Source organism: Hylobates moloch, unplaced genomic scaffold, assembly GCF_009828535.3.
Source record: "Hylobates moloch isolate HMO894 unplaced genomic scaffold, HMol_V3 SCAFFOLD_1, whole genome shotgun sequence".
In the NCBI taxonomy this organism is placed as follows: Eukaryota; Metazoa; Chordata; class Mammalia; order Primates; family Hylobatidae; genus Hylobates; species Hylobates moloch.
In genome coordinates, this window is record NW_026652276.1 from 125,027,032 (window position 1) to 125,049,675 (window position 22,644).

Genomic DNA, 22,644 nt, shown 5'->3' on the forward strand with positions numbered 1-22,644 from the left:
ATCCACTTCCGGATCCGGTCAGCCTGGTTGTGGGGTTTCATACCCCGGATGCAGAAAGGTGAGGCCGGAAGTATAATGCAGCGAGGAGGGCGATGCCACGCCTCGCCTGAGCATGGCCCCTCCCTGCACGCCAGGTGCAGTCGGGCGCTCGGCGGGATACTGTACTGTCCTGTGATGGGTGGTGCTGGGCCTCCCAGAGCGGCCTGAACCCTTCTTCTTTTTTTTGTTTTCCTTTCTTTTTTTAAAGTAAACACTTTTTTTTTATACTTTAAGTTTTAGGGTACATATGCACAACGTGCAGGTTTGTTACATATGTATACGTGTGCCATGTTGGTGTGCTGCACCCATTAACTCGTCATTTAGCACTAGGTATATCTCCTAATGCTATCCCTCCCCCCTCCCCCCACCCCACAACAGTCCCCGGTGTGTGATGTTCCCCTTCCTATGTCCATGTGTTCTCATTGTTCAATTCCCACCTATGAGTGAGAACATGCGGTGTTTGGTTTTTTGTCCTTGTGATAGTTTGCTGAGAATGATGGTTTCCAGCTTCATCCATGTCCCTACAAAGGACATGAACTCATCATTTTTTATGGCTGCATAGTATTCCATGGTATATATGTGCCACATCTTAGGAGGAGCTGGTACCATTCCTTCTGAAACGATTCTAATCAATAGAAAAAGAGGGAATCCTCCCTAACTCATTTTATGAAGCCATCATCATCCTGATACCAAAGCCTGGCAAGAGACACAACCAAAAAAGAGAATTTTAGACCAATATCCTTGACGAACATTGAAGCAAAAATCCTCAATAAAATACTGGCAAACCAAATCCAGCAACATACCAAAAAGCTTATCCACCATGATCAAGTGGGCTTCATCCCTGGGATGCAAGGCTGGTTCAACATATGCAAATCAATAAACGTAATCCAGCATAGAAACAGAACCAAAGACAAAAACCACATGATTATCTCAATAGATGCAGAAAAGGCCTTTGACAAAATTCAACAACCCTTCATGCTAAAAACTCTCAATAGATTAGGTATTGATGGGACATATCTCAAAATAATAAGAGCTATCTATGACAAACCCACAGCCAATATCATACTGAATGGACAAAAAGTGGAAGCATTCCCTTTGAAAACTGGCACAAGACAGGGATGCCCTCTGTCACCACTCCTATTCAACATAGTGTTGGAAGTTCTGGCCAGGGCAATCAGGCAGGAGAAGGAAATAAAGGGCATTCAATTAGGAAAATAGGAAGTCAAATTGTCCCTGTTTGCAGATGACATGATTGTATATCTAGAAAACCCCATCATCTCAGCCCAAAATCTCTTTAAGCTGATAAGCAACTTCAGCAAAGTCTCAGGATACAAAATCAATGTGCAAAAATCACAAGCATTCTTATACGCCAATAACAGACAAACAGAGAGCCAAATCATGAGTGAACTCCCATTCACAATTACTTCAAAGAGAATAAAATACCTAGGAATCCGACTTACAAGGGATGTGAAGGACCTCTTCAAGGAGAACTACAAACCACTGCTCAATGAAATAAAAGAGGATACAAACAAATGGAAGAACATTCCATGCTCATGGGTAGGAAGAATCAATATCGTGAAAATGGCCATACTGCCCAAGGTAATTTATAAATTCAATGCCATCCCCATCAAGCTACCAATGACTTTCTTCACAGAATTGGAGAAAACTACTTTAAAGTTCATATGGAACCAAAAAAGAGCCCGCATTGCCAAGTCAATCCTAACCCAAAAGAACAAAGCTGGAGGCATCATGCTACCTGACTTCAAACTATTCTACAAGGCTACAGTAACCAAAACAGCATGGTACTGGTACCAAAACAGAGATATAGACCAATGGAACAGAACAGAGCCCTCAGAAATAATGCCGCATATCTACAACTATCTGATCTTTGACAAACCTGACAAAAACAAGCAATGGGGAAAGGATTCCCTATTTAATAAATGGTGCTGGGAAAACTGGCTAGCCGTATGTAGAAAGCTGAAACTGGATCCCTTCCTTACACCTTGTACAAAAATTAATTCAAGATGGATTAAAGACTTACATGTTAGACCTAAAACCATAAAAACCCTAGAAGAAAACCTAGGCAATACCATTCAGGACATAGGCATGGGCAATAACTTCATGTCTAAAACACCAAAAACAATGGCAACAAAAGCCAAAATTGACAAATGGGATCTAATTAAACTAAAGAGCTTCTGCACAGCAAAAGAAACTACCATCAGAGTGAACAGACAACCTACAGAATGGGAGAAAATTTTTGCAACCTACTCATCTGACAAAGGGCCAATATCCAGAATCTACAATGAACTCAAACAAATTTACAAGAAAAAAACAAAAAACCCCATCAAAAAGTGGGCAAAGGATATGAACAGACACTTCTCAAAAGAAGACATTTATGCAGACAAAAAACACAAGAAAAAATGCTCATCATCGCTGGCCATCAGAGAAATGCAAATCAAAACCACAATGAGATACCATCTCACACCAGTTAGAATGGCGATCAGTAAAAAGTCAGGAAACAACAGGTGCTGGAGAGGATGTGGAGAAATAGGAACACTTTTACACTGTTGGTGGGACTGTAAACTAGTTCAACCATTGTGGAAGTCAGTGTGGCGATTCCTCTGGGATCTAGAACTAGAAATACCATTTGACCCAGCCATCCCATTACTGGGTATATACCCAAAGGACTATAAATCATGCTGCTATAAAGACACATGCACACGTATGTTTATTGCGGCACTACTCACAACAGCAAAGACTTGGAACCAACCCAAATGAACCCTTCTTTTTGCTTGCATTGTTGAAAGAAGGCAAGTCTACGGATAGGAATGAGTGAGGCACAGCCCCCTGAGAATGCCATATCTTGCCCATTTCTTGTGTATTAAGTGACATCACATGTTACCAAACTAAACCAGCTGCATTTACCTGCACACAACATAAAACCAAACGCCCAAGCATTGGATTTTTGTAGCAAGAAAGATGTATTGCCAAGCAGCCTTGCAAGGGGACAGAAGATGGGCTCAAATCTGTCTCCCAATACTTGCTTCGCAGCAGTAGATTTAAGGGAGAGATTTTGGAAGTGGAGTTTCGGACTGGACAGTGATTGGCTGAAACAAAGAAGCGTTTAGAAAATCTCTTGGTCATGAGCTGTTGCTTCTTCATGCTGCTTCAAGGGTCACATGCAGATTCAGAAGTTGGTATAAAACAAGCTGTGGGAATTCGGGCTGTGACATCAAAGGGCCACTCCTCAGGCTAGTAAGTCTATTTTGCACAGGATCCAGTCAGCCATATTGGTTCCAGCCTGTTCCAGCAAGTTATATAAGCAGAGGGGATTATAGCAAACTGTTTCCTTATTGGCTGCCCTGCAAGACAAGCTCAAGATTTCTGTTAGTTACTAGTTTCTTTAACCCTGTCGGGCACAGTTTCACATGTAATCAGAAAGGAACTTGCAAGACACATGCATCTGAAAGGAACTTGGTCTTTGGAAGTTGTCAGTAAGGTCACAAAGTTGTGATGCTAGAAGCAGCTGTATCTGAGATTATGGGAAAGAGATGATATATTGGAAAAACAACAGCATCACTTTAAACATTACTCTAAATCAAGGTTTCTCAACCTTGGCACTATTGACATTTTGGGTTAGATAGTTCTTTATTGTTGGGAGACTGCCCTGTGCATTGTGTAGGCAGCATCTCAGGCCTTTGTACCCACTAAATGTCAGTATCAACCCACCCCCTCCCCACTGCACAATCAAAAATGTCAAAATGTCCTTTGGGAGCAGTACTTTTGAGAAACATTGCTTTGTAGATATATATGTTTGTTTGTTTGTTTTGCTTTGTGACAGGGTCTTGCTCTGTTGCCCAGGTAGAAGTGCAATGGTGTGATCCCACTCACTGCAACCTCTGCCTCCCAGGTTCAAGCGATTCTCATGCCTCAGCCTCCTGAGTAGCTGGGATTACAGGAGTGCACCCCTACACCCGGCTAATTTTTGTATTTTTAATAGAGATGGGATTTCACCATGTTGGCCAGGCTGATCTCGAACTCCTCAGGTGATCCACCCACCTTGGCCTCCCAAGTTGCTGGGATTACAAGCGTAAATCACTGTGCCCAGCTGAGAAACATTGCTTTAAATAATCTGTGGTGAAAGGAAGTTCCCACCACCTGCCCACTCACTCAGTACCTCTCTCACCAACCCTCTTCCCTTGGTGTTTCCAAGTACAGAGGGTGGAAAGGGCTTTTCCACATTTCCCCTGTTTTGGTAGTAAACATTAGGAACAGCCATTGGCTGTGGCTAGGCTCAGCCACCCACAGATATGGACACAGTAATCTGACAAGCTGGGTTGCTGGATGCTATCAGTCCAGGCTCAACTGCCTGCACTGACACCATTTCCCTATAGGAGGCAGGTGAGAGCCATTTCTGAGGAAAGTCTCTGGATCCCCTCTTCCTTCCACTGAAAGTTGTGCAAAAAGATCAGGAAGACAGTGCTTGGGTGGAATAAATTTCAGTGTATTCACTTGACACATTATAGTGGCTGTCCCAAAGTTTGTCTTCTACCAAGTACTTTCCATGTGCCACATCATTTAATCCTCACAAAAACAGGGGAAAATATTATTGCCACCCTACAGACATAGAAACTGAGATTCAGTTTAAGGAGACTGTTGGTAAGGGACAGAGTTGGGGTTCATATGTCAACAGTGAAATGCTTAACAAACTGTCATGCAGCCCACTCCTGGCAACTCTTCCTGCTCCTCTCTGGCCTCACTCAGCCTCTACTGTTCCAGGAAGCCTCATTCATAGTCATGTGGTTGCAGACTTCCCAAGCTCACTGTGTTACCAAAAAGCAAGACCTGCCTTCCGCTGCATCGCCCCAGCTGTCACCCAACTTGGATTCAGTCCCAGCACTGACACATCACAAAATCACAAAAGTGAGCAAACCATTACCTCCCTGAGTCTCCTTTTGTTTTTATCTATAAAACTAGAAAAATATTCTTTCCATAGGAATGTTGTTGGGAATAATAAAACATTATATTACAAGCTCTAGTCATTGCTGATGTTTAGCAGGTAACAGTGATAATTATTTGTCTTCTCATTAATGAAGTAAAGGATTATTAATCATAGTGGGTGGAAGGCATCTATGGGAAGTAGAGATTTGAAGACAGGCTAAATACCCAAGTAAGGCCTCTAGATTAGATAATAGTATTGTACCTATTTTAATTTCCTGCTTTCAAACACTGTGCCATGGTTATATAAGAGAAGTCTTTGTTTATAGGAAATATACACAAGAATTTAGAAGCAAAGGGACATTGTGTCTGCAACTTACTCTTACAGGTTGTGTGTGTGTGTGAGAGAGAGAGAGACAGAGAGAGAGAGAATGATAAAGCAAATATAGGAATCAGGATGAAGGGTATCTGTTTGTTTGTTTTGCTTTGTGACAGGGTCTTGCTCTGTTGCCCAGGCAGAAGTGCAATGGTGTGATCCGGCTCACTGCAACGTCTGCCTCCCAGGTTCAAGTGAATCTCATGCTTGTATTGTTCTTGCACCTGTTCTGCAAGTACAACATTATGGGAATGGAAAATGCAGGGACTGGGCACTAAGGCTATGAATGAAGCCTGCACAGGAGTGTGGGTAGCAGAGTTCTCTAGTCCAGGCTCCCGCCTTAGGTGCTGGGACCTAGAAGAAAAGCTTCTCTGCAGACAGAACTGGAGTTAATACTGTCCACGATAAATGGCCCAGGCCCTGTTAAGTTTGCCCCACTGAGCAAAACAAGTACCCACCCACCTTTGCAGCCTTGCCCAGCTCACATAAGGTGCCAGCCCTTGCTGTACAGCAGACCCTTTGGGAAGCCTATCAAGGAGCATACCCCCAGGAAGCCCAGTCCAGGTGAGGAGCCCAGCCACACAATGGCCCTTGCCCCCACACCTCCTCATTCAGTCAGCCAAGGCCATATGCCTCCACAGCTCATATAGGAAAGGGGTGTGGAAAGGGGCCACCAATGTGGTCAGGCCTCCATGGCCTGAGGAGGTCACCAAGCCTCAGGTGCACAGACTTGATGTCATCAATCAGGGTCTGTCAGCAGACCCAGCCCTAAGGAACACTGCTACCCACTACAACCCCACACCAAGGCATCCTGGGCTCCCTCTGGGTTCTCCAGGCCCCAGGGAAGGCAGACATAGTCTGCCACCAAAGATTTGAGCTCTGCCACTGGCTATGAAGCAATAGGGGATGTCAGAGCAAGGGAGGGACAGGGCAGGAGTATACATGGGCAGGAAGGGATTACAGCCAAGGAAGACAGGAGGCAGGTGCCCTGATTTTGAGACTGTGCCCTAGCAGGGGCTTCCCAGAAGCTGTATTTGTCCTAAGACACCCCTCTGCAGCTGAGGGGCTAGAGATGGATATGTAGCTGTGTTAGGCCTTTCTTGCATTGCTATAAAGAAATACCTGAGACTGGGTAATTTATAAAGAAAAGAGGTTTCATTCGTTCATAGTTCTGCTGGCTTTACAGGAGGTATGGTGCTGGCATCTGCTCAGCCTTTGAGGAGGCCTCAGGAAACTTACAGTCACGGAGGAAGGCAAAGGGGAAGCAGGCACATCACACAGTGGAAGCAGGAGTGAGAGAGAGAGAGAGGCACTGGGAGGTGCCACACTTTTAAACAACCAGATCTCATGTGAACTCAGAGCAAGAGCTGACTCATCACCAAGGGGATGGCCCAAGCCATTCATGAGGGATCCACCCCCATGACTCAAACACCTCCCACCAGGCCCCACCTCCAATGTTGGGGATTACAGTTCAGATGAGATTTGGTGGGGACATATATCCAAACCATATCAGTTATCAGTAGCCATACTGGATGAATGCCAGGAACTTAGAATTAGGACACATGGTCATTTAGGCGAGTGGCTTGTCCTGTTGATGGTACCCTGATGGTCGTGGGGTTGCCCCGTACAAAAAGCGAGAGGAAGTCTACAGAGCTGTCAAAGAGGGGCAGGTGGGAAGGCCTGTAGAGGAGTCCCCTGCTCCACAACCAGGCGTGCACCTCCCACATCCTGGGGGCTGTAGGCCCCACGTGAGAGCAGAAAGAAGGATGCAGAGGAAGAGCAAGAACACAAGGTGTGCCCTTGGAAAGGCTGGGCACACGAAACACAACCTAACAAACAACAGCAATGAGCACACAGGGAAAGTACTCACAGGGAAACTACATCATGACCTAGAGGCTGATCCCACACCCTGCCACATGGGGCCCCAGGCCCCAGCCTATCAACCAGTGGTCCTTATTGCCACAGCAACTGGTCTTTGGATAGGCACCTGATCCAAGCTTCAGCCAATCAACAGGCCACTCAGCTGGCCATCAGTAGGCCATCCAATCAGAGCAAAGCCCAGGACTTTCTTCAACACTTAAGAAAAGAGAAGCAAAGTAACTGGCATAGATTGGAGAGGGTCAAGGAACCCTGAGTTGGATACATACAAACTTTTGGTTAACACGGGTGATCAAATACATATGTTTATGTGAACTCCCTCCCAAAGATGCTCCACTAAAATGACACAAGACAAAGGGCAGGGGGAGACCAATTGCAAGGTGGTGCAAATGAGAGATGCTGCCAAGGGTGGTGGGGGAGAGAGGGGAGCAGGTGTCAAGTTAGGAGGCAACAGTCTGAGGGGCAGGGACCAGCGGACAGGGAGGGAGGGGCTGAAGCAGAAGTGTCGAGTGTCTGGAGGGATGGGGCCAGAAAGGCAAGGGACGTCCTGAAGAAGCTATACCTGGGGAGGGCAGGTCCCTCCCCACCCACTCCCCAATTCATCAGCCAGGAATGCACCATCCACCCTACCCCAGGGAGGAGGACAGAGGACTTTCCTTTGGGAGCATTGAATGGTTCAGAGATTCTGCCACTCTGCGGTCCCCAACTCCTCATTTTTTCAGGTAGTCCCTGTTGGGTAAGTGTCCCCCATTGTAACCGGACTCGGATTCCGCCGCTTGAAAGCCAAATACAAGAGGAGAGGTTTGGTGGGAGGAAAAGTAGTTTTAACTAGAGCCAGCAAACCAAGAAGATGGTGAATTGTTGTTTTAAAGCATTCTATTATCTCAAATTTTAAAATTTATCATAGGATTCTTAAAGGAAAACTTGGTATAGGAGATACGTGGGAGCAGTGCAGGGTACAGGGTCTGTGTGTCTTGATCCAATGGCTGTCTTGAGTATCACCTATCCTGAGGTCTGGTTGGTGTTATCTTTACTTCGGCCAGATGGTGGTGGGCGAATTGTTCCGACTCCCCCTAAGTTGGAGGATTCTGCAGGGGTTACATGTCTGGTTTTTGTTTCAAGATTAGCCCCTGGAATTCCCAGGTAAGCATAGAGTTAGATAAGCGGGCATGGTGCAAAGGAGTGTCTAGTGGGAAAGGGAGAGAAGCAGAGTTCAAAGTACATTTCAAGGCTACATTTTAAAACTAAAGAAAAAGCCTTAAAATGCATTTTAAAGCTGATTTAATGCTTGGCTACACTAGGGTCTGGCCAGTATGCAGTGTGGCTGCTCTTGGATCAGGTGACGTTTCAATCAGCTGTGTCCAGGGAGGGCAGGGCCATGTGGCAGAACCTGGGACCTCTGTGTGAGGGACTGCCTTGGCCCCTGTCCTTAGCAGGAAGCTATGGTAAGGAACCCTTAGGGAGACATTAAGTTAGGGAGACCATCCCTGCCAATCCTTTAACCTCCCCAGCCTCAGTGACCTCAGTTGGAAAGTGGTGGTAATAATACTACCACTGACCAGGTGTGGTGGCCAGACATTCCATACTTCAGCTTTAGCCGCTCCCTCCCCACTCTACTGTAATCCTAGCACTTTGGGAGGAAAAGGTGGGCGGAACCTGAGGTCTGGAGTTGAGACCAGCCTGACCAACATGGTGAAACCCTATCTCTACTAAAAAGAAAGTACAAAAAATTAGCCAGGTGCAGTGGCGCACCCATGTGGTCCCAGCTACTCGCAGGTCTGAGGCATGAAAATTGCTTGAGCCTGGGAGGCAGAGGTTCCATTGAGTGGAGATCGAGCCACTGCACTCCAGCCTGGGTGATAGAGCAAGACTCTGTCTCAGAAAAAAAAAAAAATAATAATAATAATAATACCACTGCCTGCCGCACTAAGATTGTCTGATTAAATGACAGAATGAATGCAAAAGTACTTTGTGAATCATAAATTTTTTCATCAATATTAGTTATAATGACAATTGCTCCTTCTCCTAATAAATGTATTGCCTTTCTTTAGGAATAAATCTAACAAGAAATGTGTAAGATCTATATGAGAAAAATAATAAAATTCACCTGAAGGACACAAAAGAAGACCAAAATAAATGAAACAACACATATTTCTAGATGAGAAAACTCAATATTATAAAGAGGTTAGTTCTCTAAAATGAATCCCTAAACCCACAAAGTCAATGCATTTCCAGTGAAATTGTCAAAAGCATTATTTTCTGAAGTGGGATGAGTAGTGCTAAGATTTATAAGAAAGTCAACATTCCAGAGCAGTGGGGAAGGGATTGCTTCCCCACCAAATAGCCATATTAGACTATTCACTCGCACCATACCCAAACCACCATCTCCCAGGACCCAGGAGAGCAGAAAAGAGGAATGAGAAGAAAGGCGAGGATGTGAGGTGTGCCCTCAGAATGGCAGTGCACCCAGCACAAGCAATTGCAGAAAGACTAAAGTACAGAACAAATAGAAAACTTGGAAAAATATTAGAAGGAAATGTGGGAGAACATTTTTGCAATTTGGGGATTGGAAACGGTTTTCTTAACAAGATATAAAAACCCCAAAACAAACGATTAATCCAGTTGTTAAGTTTAGCAATAGACTAGGGGAGATATCATAGTATATTTAACAGACAAAGGATTAATAGATATTACAGATGAAATATAAAATAGTTTTTCCAAGTCCATAGGAAGAAGATAATCCAATAGCAACATAGTTAAATAATATAAACAAATCATCCTTAGAAGAAGAAATGCAATCACCAAGAAACACATGAAAAGGTGTCTAGCGTTTTGCAATTCAAGCAACAATGAGGTGACAGATCGGCAAAAAACTCATAAAGATTTATCATCTGAAGGATTGGCCAGGATAAAGCCAAACTTCTCTTGTTGGTGGAAGAAACCGGTGAAGCCATGCGAAGAGGCCACGTGGTCCTGCCTACCAAGATGTAAAATATGTACAGCATTTGAACTAGCAATTCAGCCTCCAGGAGCCATCCAAAAGAAACATTGACACACACTTACTCTGGTGAAATTCAAGGACTTCTGCCACAGCCTCCTTTGTAATAGTGAAAATCTGAAACTACCTCAATGACCATCAATAGGAAGTTGATTTTAAAGTGTTACAGCACATCTGTCTGGGGAGATGCCACTGGCCACTCCTCCTCACCCCCTCTGCTGGACCTCTGAGTGTAGGTGGCCTGGAGCTGGGTCCTGAGCCCTCTTTGGTCTACACCGACACTACCCAATATGGTAGCCACCAGTCTCACTGGACACTTGAAAAGTGGCTGATCCTAACTGAGAAGGGTCATGAGTGGGAAATACACACCAGACCTCAGTGTCTTACGCAGAAGTACGTTTTGTTCCAGACTATTGACTGAGCCTGCATCTGAGTTGGCTCCAGCACCCTGGCCACCTGCTCCATCCACTCACTGGGACTCTCCACTGCACAGAGTAACCTCTCCAGGGGCACTTGGGCTGCAAAGGGGAGAGTGGGTGGCATCCCAGGCTGAAGCTTCCTGGGCAGGGCCAGAGGAGGAGCCAGTCCCTGTGGGCTCTGACAGTGTCAACCTCAGCCAGGCTTGTGTGGGCCAGGTGTACTGTTCTGGTTCAGATTTCAAGACGATAGTCAGGGCAGGCTGTGCCAAAGCCCTCTGATGGGCTCCCCTACTGCCTGGCAGACCCGTCCGGCTTTGGACTCTGGCCCTGCGACCTGGAAGTCAGGCTGCCAAGAGGTCCAGGCAGTGGCCTCCACTGGGGTGGGGCTCTGGAGAGTTTAGAGCCCTAGATGGGGGGTTAGGGATGTAAGATGGTCCCAGAGGCCTGCGCCTGAGCCACGCCAAGCTGCCTGCTCCCTTTCCTCTACTTCCAGACTCACGGGGTCCTCTGCTCCTCAGAATAGGAGTGTGGGAGACCCTGAGACACTGCCCCAGGACCTGAACAGGTGGCAAAGGCTTAACAGGCTAGCAGTCACTGCAGTGACAAGGCGATTGAGTGGTCACCATGGTGATGGGGATGGAGGCTCTTTGCCACCAGTCCCAGTTTTATGCATGGCAGCTCTAATGACAGGATGGTCAGCCCTGCTGAGGCCACTCCTGGTCACCATGACAACCACAGGCCCTCTCAGGAGCACAGTAAGCCCTGGCAGGAGAATCCCCCACTCCACAACTGGTTGGAGCAGGAAATGCCGAGCGGCGCCTGAGCCCCGGGGAAGCAGGCTAGGGTGTGAGAGACAGAGTCACCTGCAGCCTAATTACTCAAAAGCTGTCCCCAGGCCACAGGAGGGAGAGGACATTTCCTACTGAATCTGTCTGAAGGACACTAAGCCCCACAGCTCAACACAACCAGGAGAGAAAGTGCTGAGGACGCCACCCAAGAGCCAAGCGATGGCCCTGCCTGGAGAACATCCAGGCTCAGCGAGGAAGGGTCCGGAAGGGAATGCTTGCCGACTCGCTGGAGAACAATGAAAAGGAGGAAACTGTGACTGAACCTCAAACCCCAAACCAGCCCGAGGAGGACCATATTCTCCAGGGGACCCAGGGCGGGCCGTGACCCCTGTGGGGGAGAAGCCTTGGACATTTCCTCTTCAGAAGCCTGTTGGGGAAGGCTGAGGGGTCCCAGCTCCCCGCGCTGGCTGCTGTGCAGATGCTGGACGACAGAGCCAGGATGGAGGCTGCCAAGAAGGAGAAGGTAGCTCGCCTTCCATTGGGCATTCTGGGAGTGTTTGCTTGCCTGTCCCCAACATTCCATGGTTTGTTTGAGCCTCAGAATCTGATTTTATGCACAGGCTCTTTGAGAAGGGTCTTTCCAGGGGTGTCTTCTGGGTTATGAAGGCCCCTACTGCCTGGCAGACCCATCCAGCTTTGGACTCTGGCCCTGCGACCTGGAAGTCAGGCTGCCAAGAGGTCCAGGCAGTGGCCTTCACTGGGGAGAGGCTCTGGAGAGTTTAGAGCCCTAGATGGGGGGGTTAGGGATGTGCGGTCTTGTGGGCAAAGCCCACTACCTGATTTTGAGACAACACTCACTAGACATGGTGACAAGTCAAAGATGCCTTGCCTCCTCGCAGAAATCACTTCGCAGGGAGCCCGAGGGCTGCTGTGGCCTGCTGAGGAGTGCAAGGCAGTTACTTTTTCCAAAAACAAAGAGAAATCCAGGCATGCTCTGAGCCAGCCCTGAGCCCAGCAGTGAGCAAGGAGAGAGCTGGAGACAGGGGACTTTGCTGTGAAACACTGGGGGGAATGTGCCTACATCACCCCAGCTGGGGGCCCAGGCAGAGTCGGGGAGAAGGGGTAAGTGGGCAGAGCCAGTCACTTTGGGCATGCTTCCCTCTCGCCTCTGTGTGAAATGACCAGGTCAGCATAAACCCTGGGCTGGCTCTGCTTCTGGCAGAGCTAATGATGTTAGGAGGAAAACAACCAGCCCAAGTGAGAGGGTGCGCAGCCAGACAGCTGGACCGGCCGAGGCCCCAACCAAGTCCCAGATCTGCCTGTCACTGGTGCTATGGCAGCAATTTGGATGAGAAATCCTGCCCAAAGGGGCCCCTTCAGGCCACCTGGGGAGAAGGAAGTGGCTGTCTTTGGCATCACGAGAAAGATGGCTCGGAGCTAGGGAGAGGTGGATATGTGGGCTGTGGAGATCTGGCACTTTCCCCAAACAGGGAGAGAAAGCATAGTGTGCCGGTGTGTATGCGTGCGCGTGTGTGAATGTGCTATGTGTGCATGTTTGTGCCTGTGCATACCTGCATGTGTACATGCATGTGCACATATGTGTGCACAGGGAATCACTTTAATAAAGGCCACAGCAGAGCTGTCCCTGAGCCCCTTGCATTCACAGTGGCATGTGAGTGAAACACCTTCTTAGGCTGGGCATCCAGTCTCAGTCTCTGGGGCTGCCCATGCCCCATCCTGTATCTGCTCCACGTGTGAGGGGCTGCTGGTCCTGACCAGGGCCAGCTGTGAACTCCAGAATCCTGGGAGGTCACTGACATTCTTGTCAGGGCCAAGAGTGGAGCGAGGCAATGCCTCGGGCACAAACTTTAAGGGGTCACCAGAAACATCAATCATCAAGATATATGCTATTTTAAATAATCAAAATGAATGCAAAAAAATTTATGATAGACAAAATACCAAATTCTAAACAAAGGCAGGATAAGTATCACTGACTTCTGCACTTGTCTCCACCCCATCTACCCCTCTTCTAGTGCCTGGATCGCAGGGTGCCAAGGCCCAGATGAGGGAAGTGTGGAGCTGCAATGGCCACTCCTGTCTGCTAGAGGACTCAGTCCTTGTCTTGGGGGAACCTATCTTGGTTTTAGCACCATCCTAAGGATCTGATGTTTTCCAAGTGAGCTGGCTGTCCAGGCCCACCCAGGTCCAGTCCAGTCCTGTGTCTCTGGGAAGTGCTGCCCCTACCCAAAGCCAGTGTTTGACCTTGGAGCAATGAGCAATGCCCTCCTTGCACTTTCAAAGTTGTCCCCAAGACGTCAGCTGTGTTTGTCTCTGTGCAGACTCCCAGGAGGAACTGTCTTCTTTCTCCTTTTGGATGCTTTGGAGGAAACTAAAGTGTTGCTGGTTTCCCTCTTTCTACTTCTCTGATTGAGAGCAGCTGTCTTGCCGGTACCAACCTTCCAGATCTTACCTGTGGTCGCAGGAGCCTGTGGCCTCAGTCCTGTGCCCAGTGGATGTCTCCATGTGAGTGTCAGCTCCTTAGGGGCAAGCCTGATTCCACTGACACCACCCCCACCCCTCATAAGCTCCTTCTTACCAGCTGCGGTTGCCTGGTACCCCACCATCACTGACTCATTCCTTTGGCATCAAGGTCCATCCCTTACTGGGCCACCACTTCTAGGTGGCCTGAAATTGGGCCCTGGAAACCCCTCTTGGGGACCTTTTGGTCTATATTTTCACTCTCACTCACTATGGACAGATGAGTAAGTCTGGTTAACTTTGCCTGATAGATTTGGTGACCTTTTTTCAGGAAGGAGCCTGGAAAGATGAGATTCAGGTGTACTGGTCAGCTTAGACTGCCATAAGAGAATACCATCCACTGATGGCTTAGAAACAACAGAAATCTATTTCTCACTATTCTAGAGGCTGGAGGTCCAAGATCAGGTGCCAGCATGGTCAGGTTGCAGGGAGGGCTCTCTTCCTGACTTGCAGACCGCCACCTTCTTGCTGTGTCCTCACATGGTGAAGAGAGAGTGAAAACAAGCTCTCTGGTGTCTCTTCTTATAAGAATGCTAGTCCTATGTTGGGGGCTCCCTACCTCATCTAAACCTAATTATCTTCCAAAGATCTCATCTCCAAATACCATCACATTGGGGTTAGGGCTTTAACATATGAATCTTGGGGGACACAATTCAATCCATAACACCAGGAGGGCATGCCGGGAGGAACTGACCTTCCTCCCTCCAGCTGCCCTGGGCACCTTTGCCCCATTGAAGGAGCAGGCTCAGAAGTGGAATGAGGATGGAATAAGGTGCACTCCGTCATGCTTACCCACATCCCTGGCAGGAATTGTCCTGGGCCCCAGCAGGAGAGATGCCCCCTCATACTGCCATGGCACCTGCTCTGAGACAGGTGTGCAGAGTGCAAAGCTCCAGATGGCCCCCAAGCGGGTGTGCTGGGAGGAGAGGCCAGTGTGGGAGGAGCAGGCAGCGCCAGGGCTTAGGGGAGCAGTGACAGGTCCCTGACTTCAGGGAATGGGCACGCTGTGGGCAGGCAGCTGGTGTAGGGGTGAGGGCTGGGGCTGCATCTGTGGGACCAGGGCTGGGCCATCCATCAGATGCCATGTCACAACCCCAGTGCCCCTGCTGTAGCCAGGACAGGAGGCCGGGCCAGGCTGGGAGGTGACAAGAGTGGGGGCTGTCCCCAGGAGAAGCATTCTGCTGCCTGTGGCCCAGGCCTCTGGGGATGAGGACCCCTCAGAAGGAGTAGCTATGTCTAGGAAGCCCCAGGGCAGGAGAAAGCCAAGGGGGACATCATTAGTGAGATCCAGGGGATCAGTGGGCCACAGGAGCCCCAGCATGAGTTCCTCTGACTGATGCAGCTAGGCCCACACCTGCACCTGCCCACAGCAGGACCCCCAGGAGGAGAGGGGACAGATGGAGAGAGGCACAAAGTGCCCTTGGCCTCTGCCTTGAAGCCACCCCAACGCAAGAGAGATTTGAGCTCCTGTTTAGTGACCTCCAGGGGAACATTCTGGCCCATCTGATGTGGGAAGCCCCTTGTGGGGTCTGTCATTCCTCAGCTGAGCCAGGCCTTTGGAGGCAGCCCAGGCATGTCCCCTGTGTGCTCCTGTCCCTGTGTTGGGACACCTGGCCCAGCCCCTCCTTCTGCCTTTCTCTTCCTTTCCCTTCTCAGGAGTGGACACTTCCTCTTTTAGCCCCCTCACAGCTGTGTGAACTTCTCTGTATCTCTCTCTTTTGTTCTCTTTCTCCCCCCCCCTCTGTCTCATTGTCTCTCTGTGTGTCTGTCTGTAGTATTCTCTCTCTGTCACTCTGTCTCTCTCTCTCTCTCTGTGTCTATCTTTCTGTATTTCGCTTTGTTTCTTTTTCTGTGTGTGTGTGTCTGTTTTTCTCTCTCTCAACTCTCTCTCTCTCTCTTTCTGTCTCTCTTTTGCTGGCCTGAGCAAAGAGGGAGCCCCATCCTGATGCTACATAACCGTGAACCAGCACAGACAGAATTGTAGGAAAGTCCTGCAAGTAGAAGGATAGAAGGGTGAGGGAAGGAACGCCATGTGAGTCATGACAGATCCCTTTCCAGGAGCCACTGACTCACCCTGCCTCCTGCCCTCCCACTGTGACACTATTACTCACAGACAGGCCCGGATTAAACTGATGTTCCAGGAGCCCTGTGGTTCCCACAGTGTGGCTCCCTGGGTCTGGCCTCAGGCTCCACAGGTGCCCAGCCCTGCCAAAGGCTCCAGAGCAGCTGTCCCAGATGGGGAGCTGCGGGGCCCCTTCACAGAGAGCATGGGAAGAAGTTCCATCCTACACATTACATCAAGAGGGACGTGCCTGAGAAGGGGAGCTGGAGCCCGTGCAGCCTCCTGCTTGCATGCAGGACATAGTGTACCCTGAGCATGCCATGAAAAACACAAACGCACAAAGTTGTAAAGAAAAAAGAAATGACAGGTGGCCGTAAAATCAGTTATAGCCCACGAGAGGCCCACTAATGAGTGGTGATTTCAGCTGATTACAAAGAAATGGTGGTGTTTCTGTAATGACCTAAACATGCACTCGTGCGTGCACACACGCGCACGTACAGTCACATAACTGACCACCCCATGCATCACTTGTTAATTACTTAGTAACTGTAACAATAATGGTTTCCAATAAGTGAGCCTTAGTCTCTGCGCAAGGGTCAGTTTGTTGAGCACACAGGGGCCTTGCAGTGGGGGCAGGTGACCGGCTCCTGGGAGCCACCAGCCTCTCCTCTCCTGCTCTTCATCTTCCTCCGTGGTGGAAAATTGTCTCACTGCTTCTACACCTGAGGCTGAACATGTCCCTTTATTTCAGTCTGAAACACTTGTAAAAATATACTAGAATGAATTAAGGTTGCAATTATTGATATCAGGCAGTGAGTACATCAGGGTTTATTATACTATCTCCTTTACTTACTTTGAAGTTCTCTATTACCAAAAAATTAAGCACTATAAAAGAAAGAAAAAGGAAATGAGGCTAGATTCAACACAGATTACTCTTACCAAACCCTTCTTAGTCCCAGGAGTCCCCTAACACAAGCACTTGTGACCTGGAGTGATATTCACAGCATTCCTTACCTGGCAATACCTGAGTATTAGCCCCTCCTAGTGGGATCTTTGTTGTAGACAACCAGCAACTATCAGCCCTGCCAATAAACAAGTAGGAAAGGGGAGTGCTGGAGAGGCCAAGAAGTGGGATTTTCCGTGCTCCTGGGCTGTGACCCAGAGGGCACGGCTGTGAGGCTGATCTCAATGAACATTCTGTCTTGGAAGTACAGGGATCCTCTGCTACCTGAAAACGTTCTGAGTATTCACTTTCATGGATTGCAAAGTCATTTACCCAAAATTCACTCTCCAAATGAAAAGTGAGTATGATGAATCAGTATTCAAGTCTCACCTGGGTCCTGGGAGAGGGTATGGACATCATATCCCAGCTGTTCCACCAGGAGGACCCAATCTCAGTCTCACTGCCTGCCTGCATCGTTTGTCTGCTGCCAGCCTGCACAGTAGGAAGGGAAAACATGATTTGCCTCTGTTTTAGGTCAGGTTCCCAAGAAGTAGAGCCTGAGATTGGAATTCTTGGAAAATGGTGTTTGCAGGAGTGCTGTCAGAAGGAGCTGTAAGGAAGTTGGGGGGACAGAAAACGAGAGGTAAGAAGCCAGTCAAAGAGGGAGGTCCAGCTTAAGTCCGCCTCAGTCTGGTTCCACCTGGGCTCTGATGCACGAAGAATATCACAGGGTTGTCCCTCCTGGGAGAGGGGCCAGCCTGTTGTACCTGTATCAAAGCCATCAGCTGAGGGCCAGGGGGGAGGGAAGATCTTCCAGGCATTTCCAGGAAACTCAGGAGAAGGGTGTAGCTGTGAGCAGTCTGCAGCTGCTGCTTACTGCAGCTAAAGGCTGGGTGTGCAGGCCAGTCGGCCAGTGAGGCGCCAATAGCAGGCACTACAGTCCACCCCTTGACTGCTCAGACCTACTGCTTTCCACTTTAAGCTCTCTTCATCCAGGCACAGCTTCTGGGAGAACTTACAATTGGAGAAACAGAAGGATGAACTACAATGCCCACTTCTGCAGGTGATTGTAAGACTGTCACTGATACTCACCATCATGCCCCACCCCCACCATCCATTCTAGTGTCCCCTTCCCCTTGGCTAACACTGCTGGTCTAGGTGGCTTGCCCAGAGCAGGAACCAAACCCTTATCCCTGAGGCATCTGAATCCTGGATTCCTTTATCAGCCTATTGTTGTTGTAAGTTGTCCATTCCCAATTACAACTGGACATGAGACTACCAAGAAACACCCTGGCAAATCATCTGAGTGCAAGCCATATTCTTCCTGCTCCATCATGTAGCTGTAGTCTTACCTCCTAATGACAAGGGTAAATTGCCACATTATGCTCCCTCTGCCAGGATGGTAATACCTTTCTCTACCTGCTTGGCTACTGGCACAAGGAGCACAGCATGACTAGGAGGCAATTGTAGCTGTACATTTAGTGAATGTGTTAATGTATCACCTGGTGGAAGGACCCCCTCCGAGAACCAGGACTTCTAGACCCACAAAACCCAAAGTTGTGAATGGTGGAAGCACGAATTTCCCAAGTGGATCATGGAGAGTGATGAAGAGCTCTTGGTTCCCAAACCCACATATTTTACCTTTCAGGAACATGGCCTCATCCCATAGCCGTTACAGTGTATATTGCATTCTGGAGGACAGTGGGCCCTCCTAATGGGTGTCATCTTCAAGATGACAGCTCCACTGTGCCTCCAAGAGGATGCTCGACCACTCTATCTGTGATTCCTTGGTTAGCAGGACTGGCTGAGGCACTGAGGGTAGGAAAGGCAAGTCCATTGCTGGCTGGAATACATGTCAATCCAAGTCAAGAGAAAATGCTGCCCTTTCCAGGTTGGAAGGGGCCCGATTTAGTCAACTTGTCACCCAGTAGTGGCTGGTTGGTCTCCTCCAGGAGCAGTGTCATACCAGGGATTCAGCACCAGTTGCTATTGCTGGCAGTTCCTACATTCAACAGCAGCAAAACTAAGTCAGCCTTGATGAGAGGGAATGTATGCTTCTGGGCACAGGCATGGCTTCCTTCTCTGACCCCATGATTATTTCTGAGTGCATGGTGGCTGACATTCAGCTGCCTGGCCATCCTATCCACTTGGTTATTATTGCCTCTTCCACAAGAAGTGGTTTCTGGCTGTCATTAATGTATCATACTTTGTGCCCACTCATACAGGTTTATCTCTACAACCCCATGCCACCGCTTTTCCACAATCTTCTAATGTTGCTCCTTCCAAGCTGCTGAAGAACGAGCTAAGCTATTCACCAATGTCCATGAGTCTATATTTACCTTAGGCCACGTCTCTCTCCACACAAAGTGAATAACCAGGTGCACCCTCCAAAACTCTATTAAGAGGATTTCTTCTCCCCAGTGTCTTTCAGGGCCACTTTGAGTGGGGCTGAAGTAGAGCAGAAGTCCATTTCCAGGTTGCATCAACATGCCAAACTAACCTATCCATGATCAATGCGTAGGTGGGTTTTTCCCTCCTCCAGCAGCTAGACAAAAGACGCCCCCCAACAAGAGGCCATTTGTGCATGTGAGTGAAAGAGAGGTATAGGGGCCAATATTCGTGCAACAGTGGTAGATGGCAGGTGGGTCTGGGCCACCTGTCCCTGCAGCTTATCTGTGCCATCTGGACCTGCTCAAGCCTGATTCCAGATATACCATTTCCATCTTATGATGGATGGCTTATGACCTAGTGGGTCTGACAGCACCAAACTCATAATGGGCAGTTATGGCCACATGGTCACTTAATGTCCTATGGTCAGATACTCTGCTGGGTGGCATGCCAGGAAATGCTTTACAAGTGGTGTTTGGTTCTCTGCTGCAGATGGCATGACCTTGGTCCAGAGCCCTAGGGGTTTGGACAGTGACTCCTGTTGGGGCCTAATCTCACATTCCATGCAGAGTATCATCAGATTTGCCAATCACATAGCCTAAGGGTCAGGACTGATCCAACCAGTTTTTGCAGAGATCAGACTAGAGAATGAAAGGTTGATATGATGTGACCCACCACTCTACATACATCCTTTAAGTCTTTGAGAATGGCAATAATTTCTGCCATCCCTCCAGATTTGTGTTTTTCTATTTTGGCTGGGTGGGAGTGCAGCATTTTCACTTCACCTTTGCTATTACAAATGTTGCTTATTCTATAAATCAAGGAACCATTGTAAGAGCTCTTCTGATGGTTAAGTGTATCCATTCCGATGATTTATTCAGGATCCAAGGAAATGATTTCTGGCTGAATACGCAGAACTAGTGGATCCAATGTGAGACACACCTGGGCCAGAACTATATTTGCCGTCTTACCCCAATAAGCCTGCACTCTACTAGGACAGCCATGATAGCACTTTGGGACCCTAGATGTAAGTGTGAATTGCTGGCTGGGCGCAGTGGCTCATGCCTGTAATCCCAGCACTTTGGGAGGCTGAGGCAGGTGGATCACCTGAGGTCAGGAGTTGAACACCAGCCTGGCCAACATGGTGAAACCCCATCTCTACTAAAAAATACAAAAATTAGCTGGGCGTGGTGGTGGGTGCCTGTAATCCCAGCTACTCAGGAGGCTGAGGCAGGGAGAATTGCTTGAACCCAGGAGGCGGAGGTTGCAGTGAGCCAAAATCACACCACTGCACTCCAGCCTGGGTGACAGAGCGAGACTCCATCTCAAAAAAAAAAAAAAAAAAAAAAAAAAAAAAAAAAAAAAAAAAAAAAAGTGTGAATTGCTATGAAATCACTATCAAAAGATCTGAGTGTTACCCTTACTCAGTGTGGTCAAATATAAATAGCCATAGATTCCTATTATACACACTTGCTGTGGTGCTACAGAGTCTTTCCTCATAGAAACCCAGTCCCTCTTTCAATCAATGGGTTCTGATTCTGAGAACTGGCTGAGGTTTGGAAACTGTGCCTTTCCATCATAACTTTCCACTGGGGTGACTGACCTTGGCCTTCTGTTCATCCTTTCTGGCCCCTAAGAATCCAACACTCTATTAGCCTTCTCCTTAGACCCCTATAAGCTAATCCCTTCTAGTTGTTAGTCTGACCTTGGTGCCCAATATGATAATTATTCCCACTTTGCTTCTGATGTGCTTCTAAGTGCTGCCCCTGGTCTCTGCCCTTAAGTGATCTATCATCCCCACTGCCATTAGGGGGAGAAGCTCTGAAAAACAGTTGTCTCCCATCAATTCTGGTCTACAGAGGACAGCCCTACTGAGCCTCAGCCATGTGCCCGACACCAGCAGATTCTTTACAGCCTGGGAAGCAGAGTGTCTTCCCTGCCTTTCCAGGGAACATAGCCAGCTTACAGCCTTTTAGATCTTATAGAGTAGGTCAATTATATTTTGCCCCATTTCTTTTATCCTTTTGATCACTTTCTTTTGGCCCACCACGTAAACTCAAGCATCTCTACTTCATTTAATCGAGCTGTTGCTTTTTCTAAGCTACCAAGAGCCACCCCAGCAATGTATCAGAGCCCTCTCTTGGGACCCTTTGCCAGGGTGTTAAATCCTGCATCATAGGAGAATGCGCCCACATCAGCAAAGTCCCCTTATCCTCTTGATATCCCACCTGCCTCAGTCCAGCACCTTCAGGATCTGATCTCAAGCACAGGATCCAGCACCTTTGGGATCTAGTCTCCCACTTCCTGCTAGTACTTGTTAGCCAAAGACTGAGTTCCTTTGGCATACAATTTTTTCTTCTTCCTTGACAGGTCCAAGTTGGGCCATGCTGAGATTTGACCCTCCTTGTGGCCAGGAGGGGAAGTGGGGGCCAATCCTGAGGAAGGCATGCCGTGTCTCCTGGGGCACTTTTCTCTTTCAGACATCTGCATACTTTTCAAGAGAGAAAAGGCCTCCTTCTCACAGCAAGACTACTTCTGTAGGTGCAGGTGGCTCGTGGGAATCTGGGAATTCAAAATTCTCAAGTGTACCCACTAGCACATTAGAAAGCCAGTTGTACACATCTCTTTCCAAATCTTCATTCGGTGACACCATGTCGGTAGCTGGAAATGGGCCATGGTGGGTGTATTTAAACCATGAAAATCAGAAAATGCTACAAACCAGGGCATCCCGCATCTCTAGACAGCAGATTGTTAGCCATTTCCCAGCATACCATTGTGTATACTCCTTCCCATCAGGGCCCTGGCTTGCCTTGGTGGAGGACTCATCCCTTGCTGAAGTTCTGCTGCTGCTCCTACAATTGAGTCCTGTGCCTGGTCTCCAGCTCTGCCTGCCTCACTACAGGAGACAAGCGTCTCTTTAAACACTGCCGAGAAGACCCTCTGGCTCTCAGACTTGGCTTTAAATCAATAGACCTGAGCCTGCCATTTTCTCTTTTCCATGCATCACTCCACTGATCCACAGGTCTCATACTCCTGTGGAGTTAGTATCTCCCCCACACCCTCGGTGCCAGAGACACTAAGTAAGCAAGTACCTCCCTGTCCACCTCCATCCCTGCTCCCCACAGGCAGGGCCTTGGCAATCCACTGCTGCAATGTGCCAGAAACTGTCAGTACTCCTACCACCAGTGAGGTGGCATCCAGCTGGGAAGTGACCCAACTCCAGAGTCCCACCCTCATAGGCTGATTTCTAGGACCACCCCTGGTAGACTGTGTTAGG

At 48.4% G+C, this 22,644-nt stretch overlaps 1 protein-coding gene across 3 annotated transcripts in view; it reads left to right on the plus strand.

Annotated features, from left to right (window-relative positions):
* Nucleotides 1-11,428: 11,428 nt before the first annotated feature.
* Nucleotides 11,429-22,644, plus strand: part of GCK (glucokinase) — a 45,054-nt gene continuing 33,838 nt past the window's right edge. For 2 of the 3 annotated variants that reach the window (XM_032758202.2, XM_032758204.2), the window contains exon 1: nucleotides 11,454-11,959. Coding sequence is in view for 1 of the 3 variants with exons in the window: in XM_032758203.2 (XP_032614094.1) it covers nucleotides 11,915-11,959 (45 nt within the window). In the remaining 2 variants the exon portion in view is untranslated. Of the gene's footprint in view, nucleotides 11,960-22,644 lie in introns of all 3 variants that reach the window. The other variant, XM_032758203.2, reaches the window with a different exon arrangement.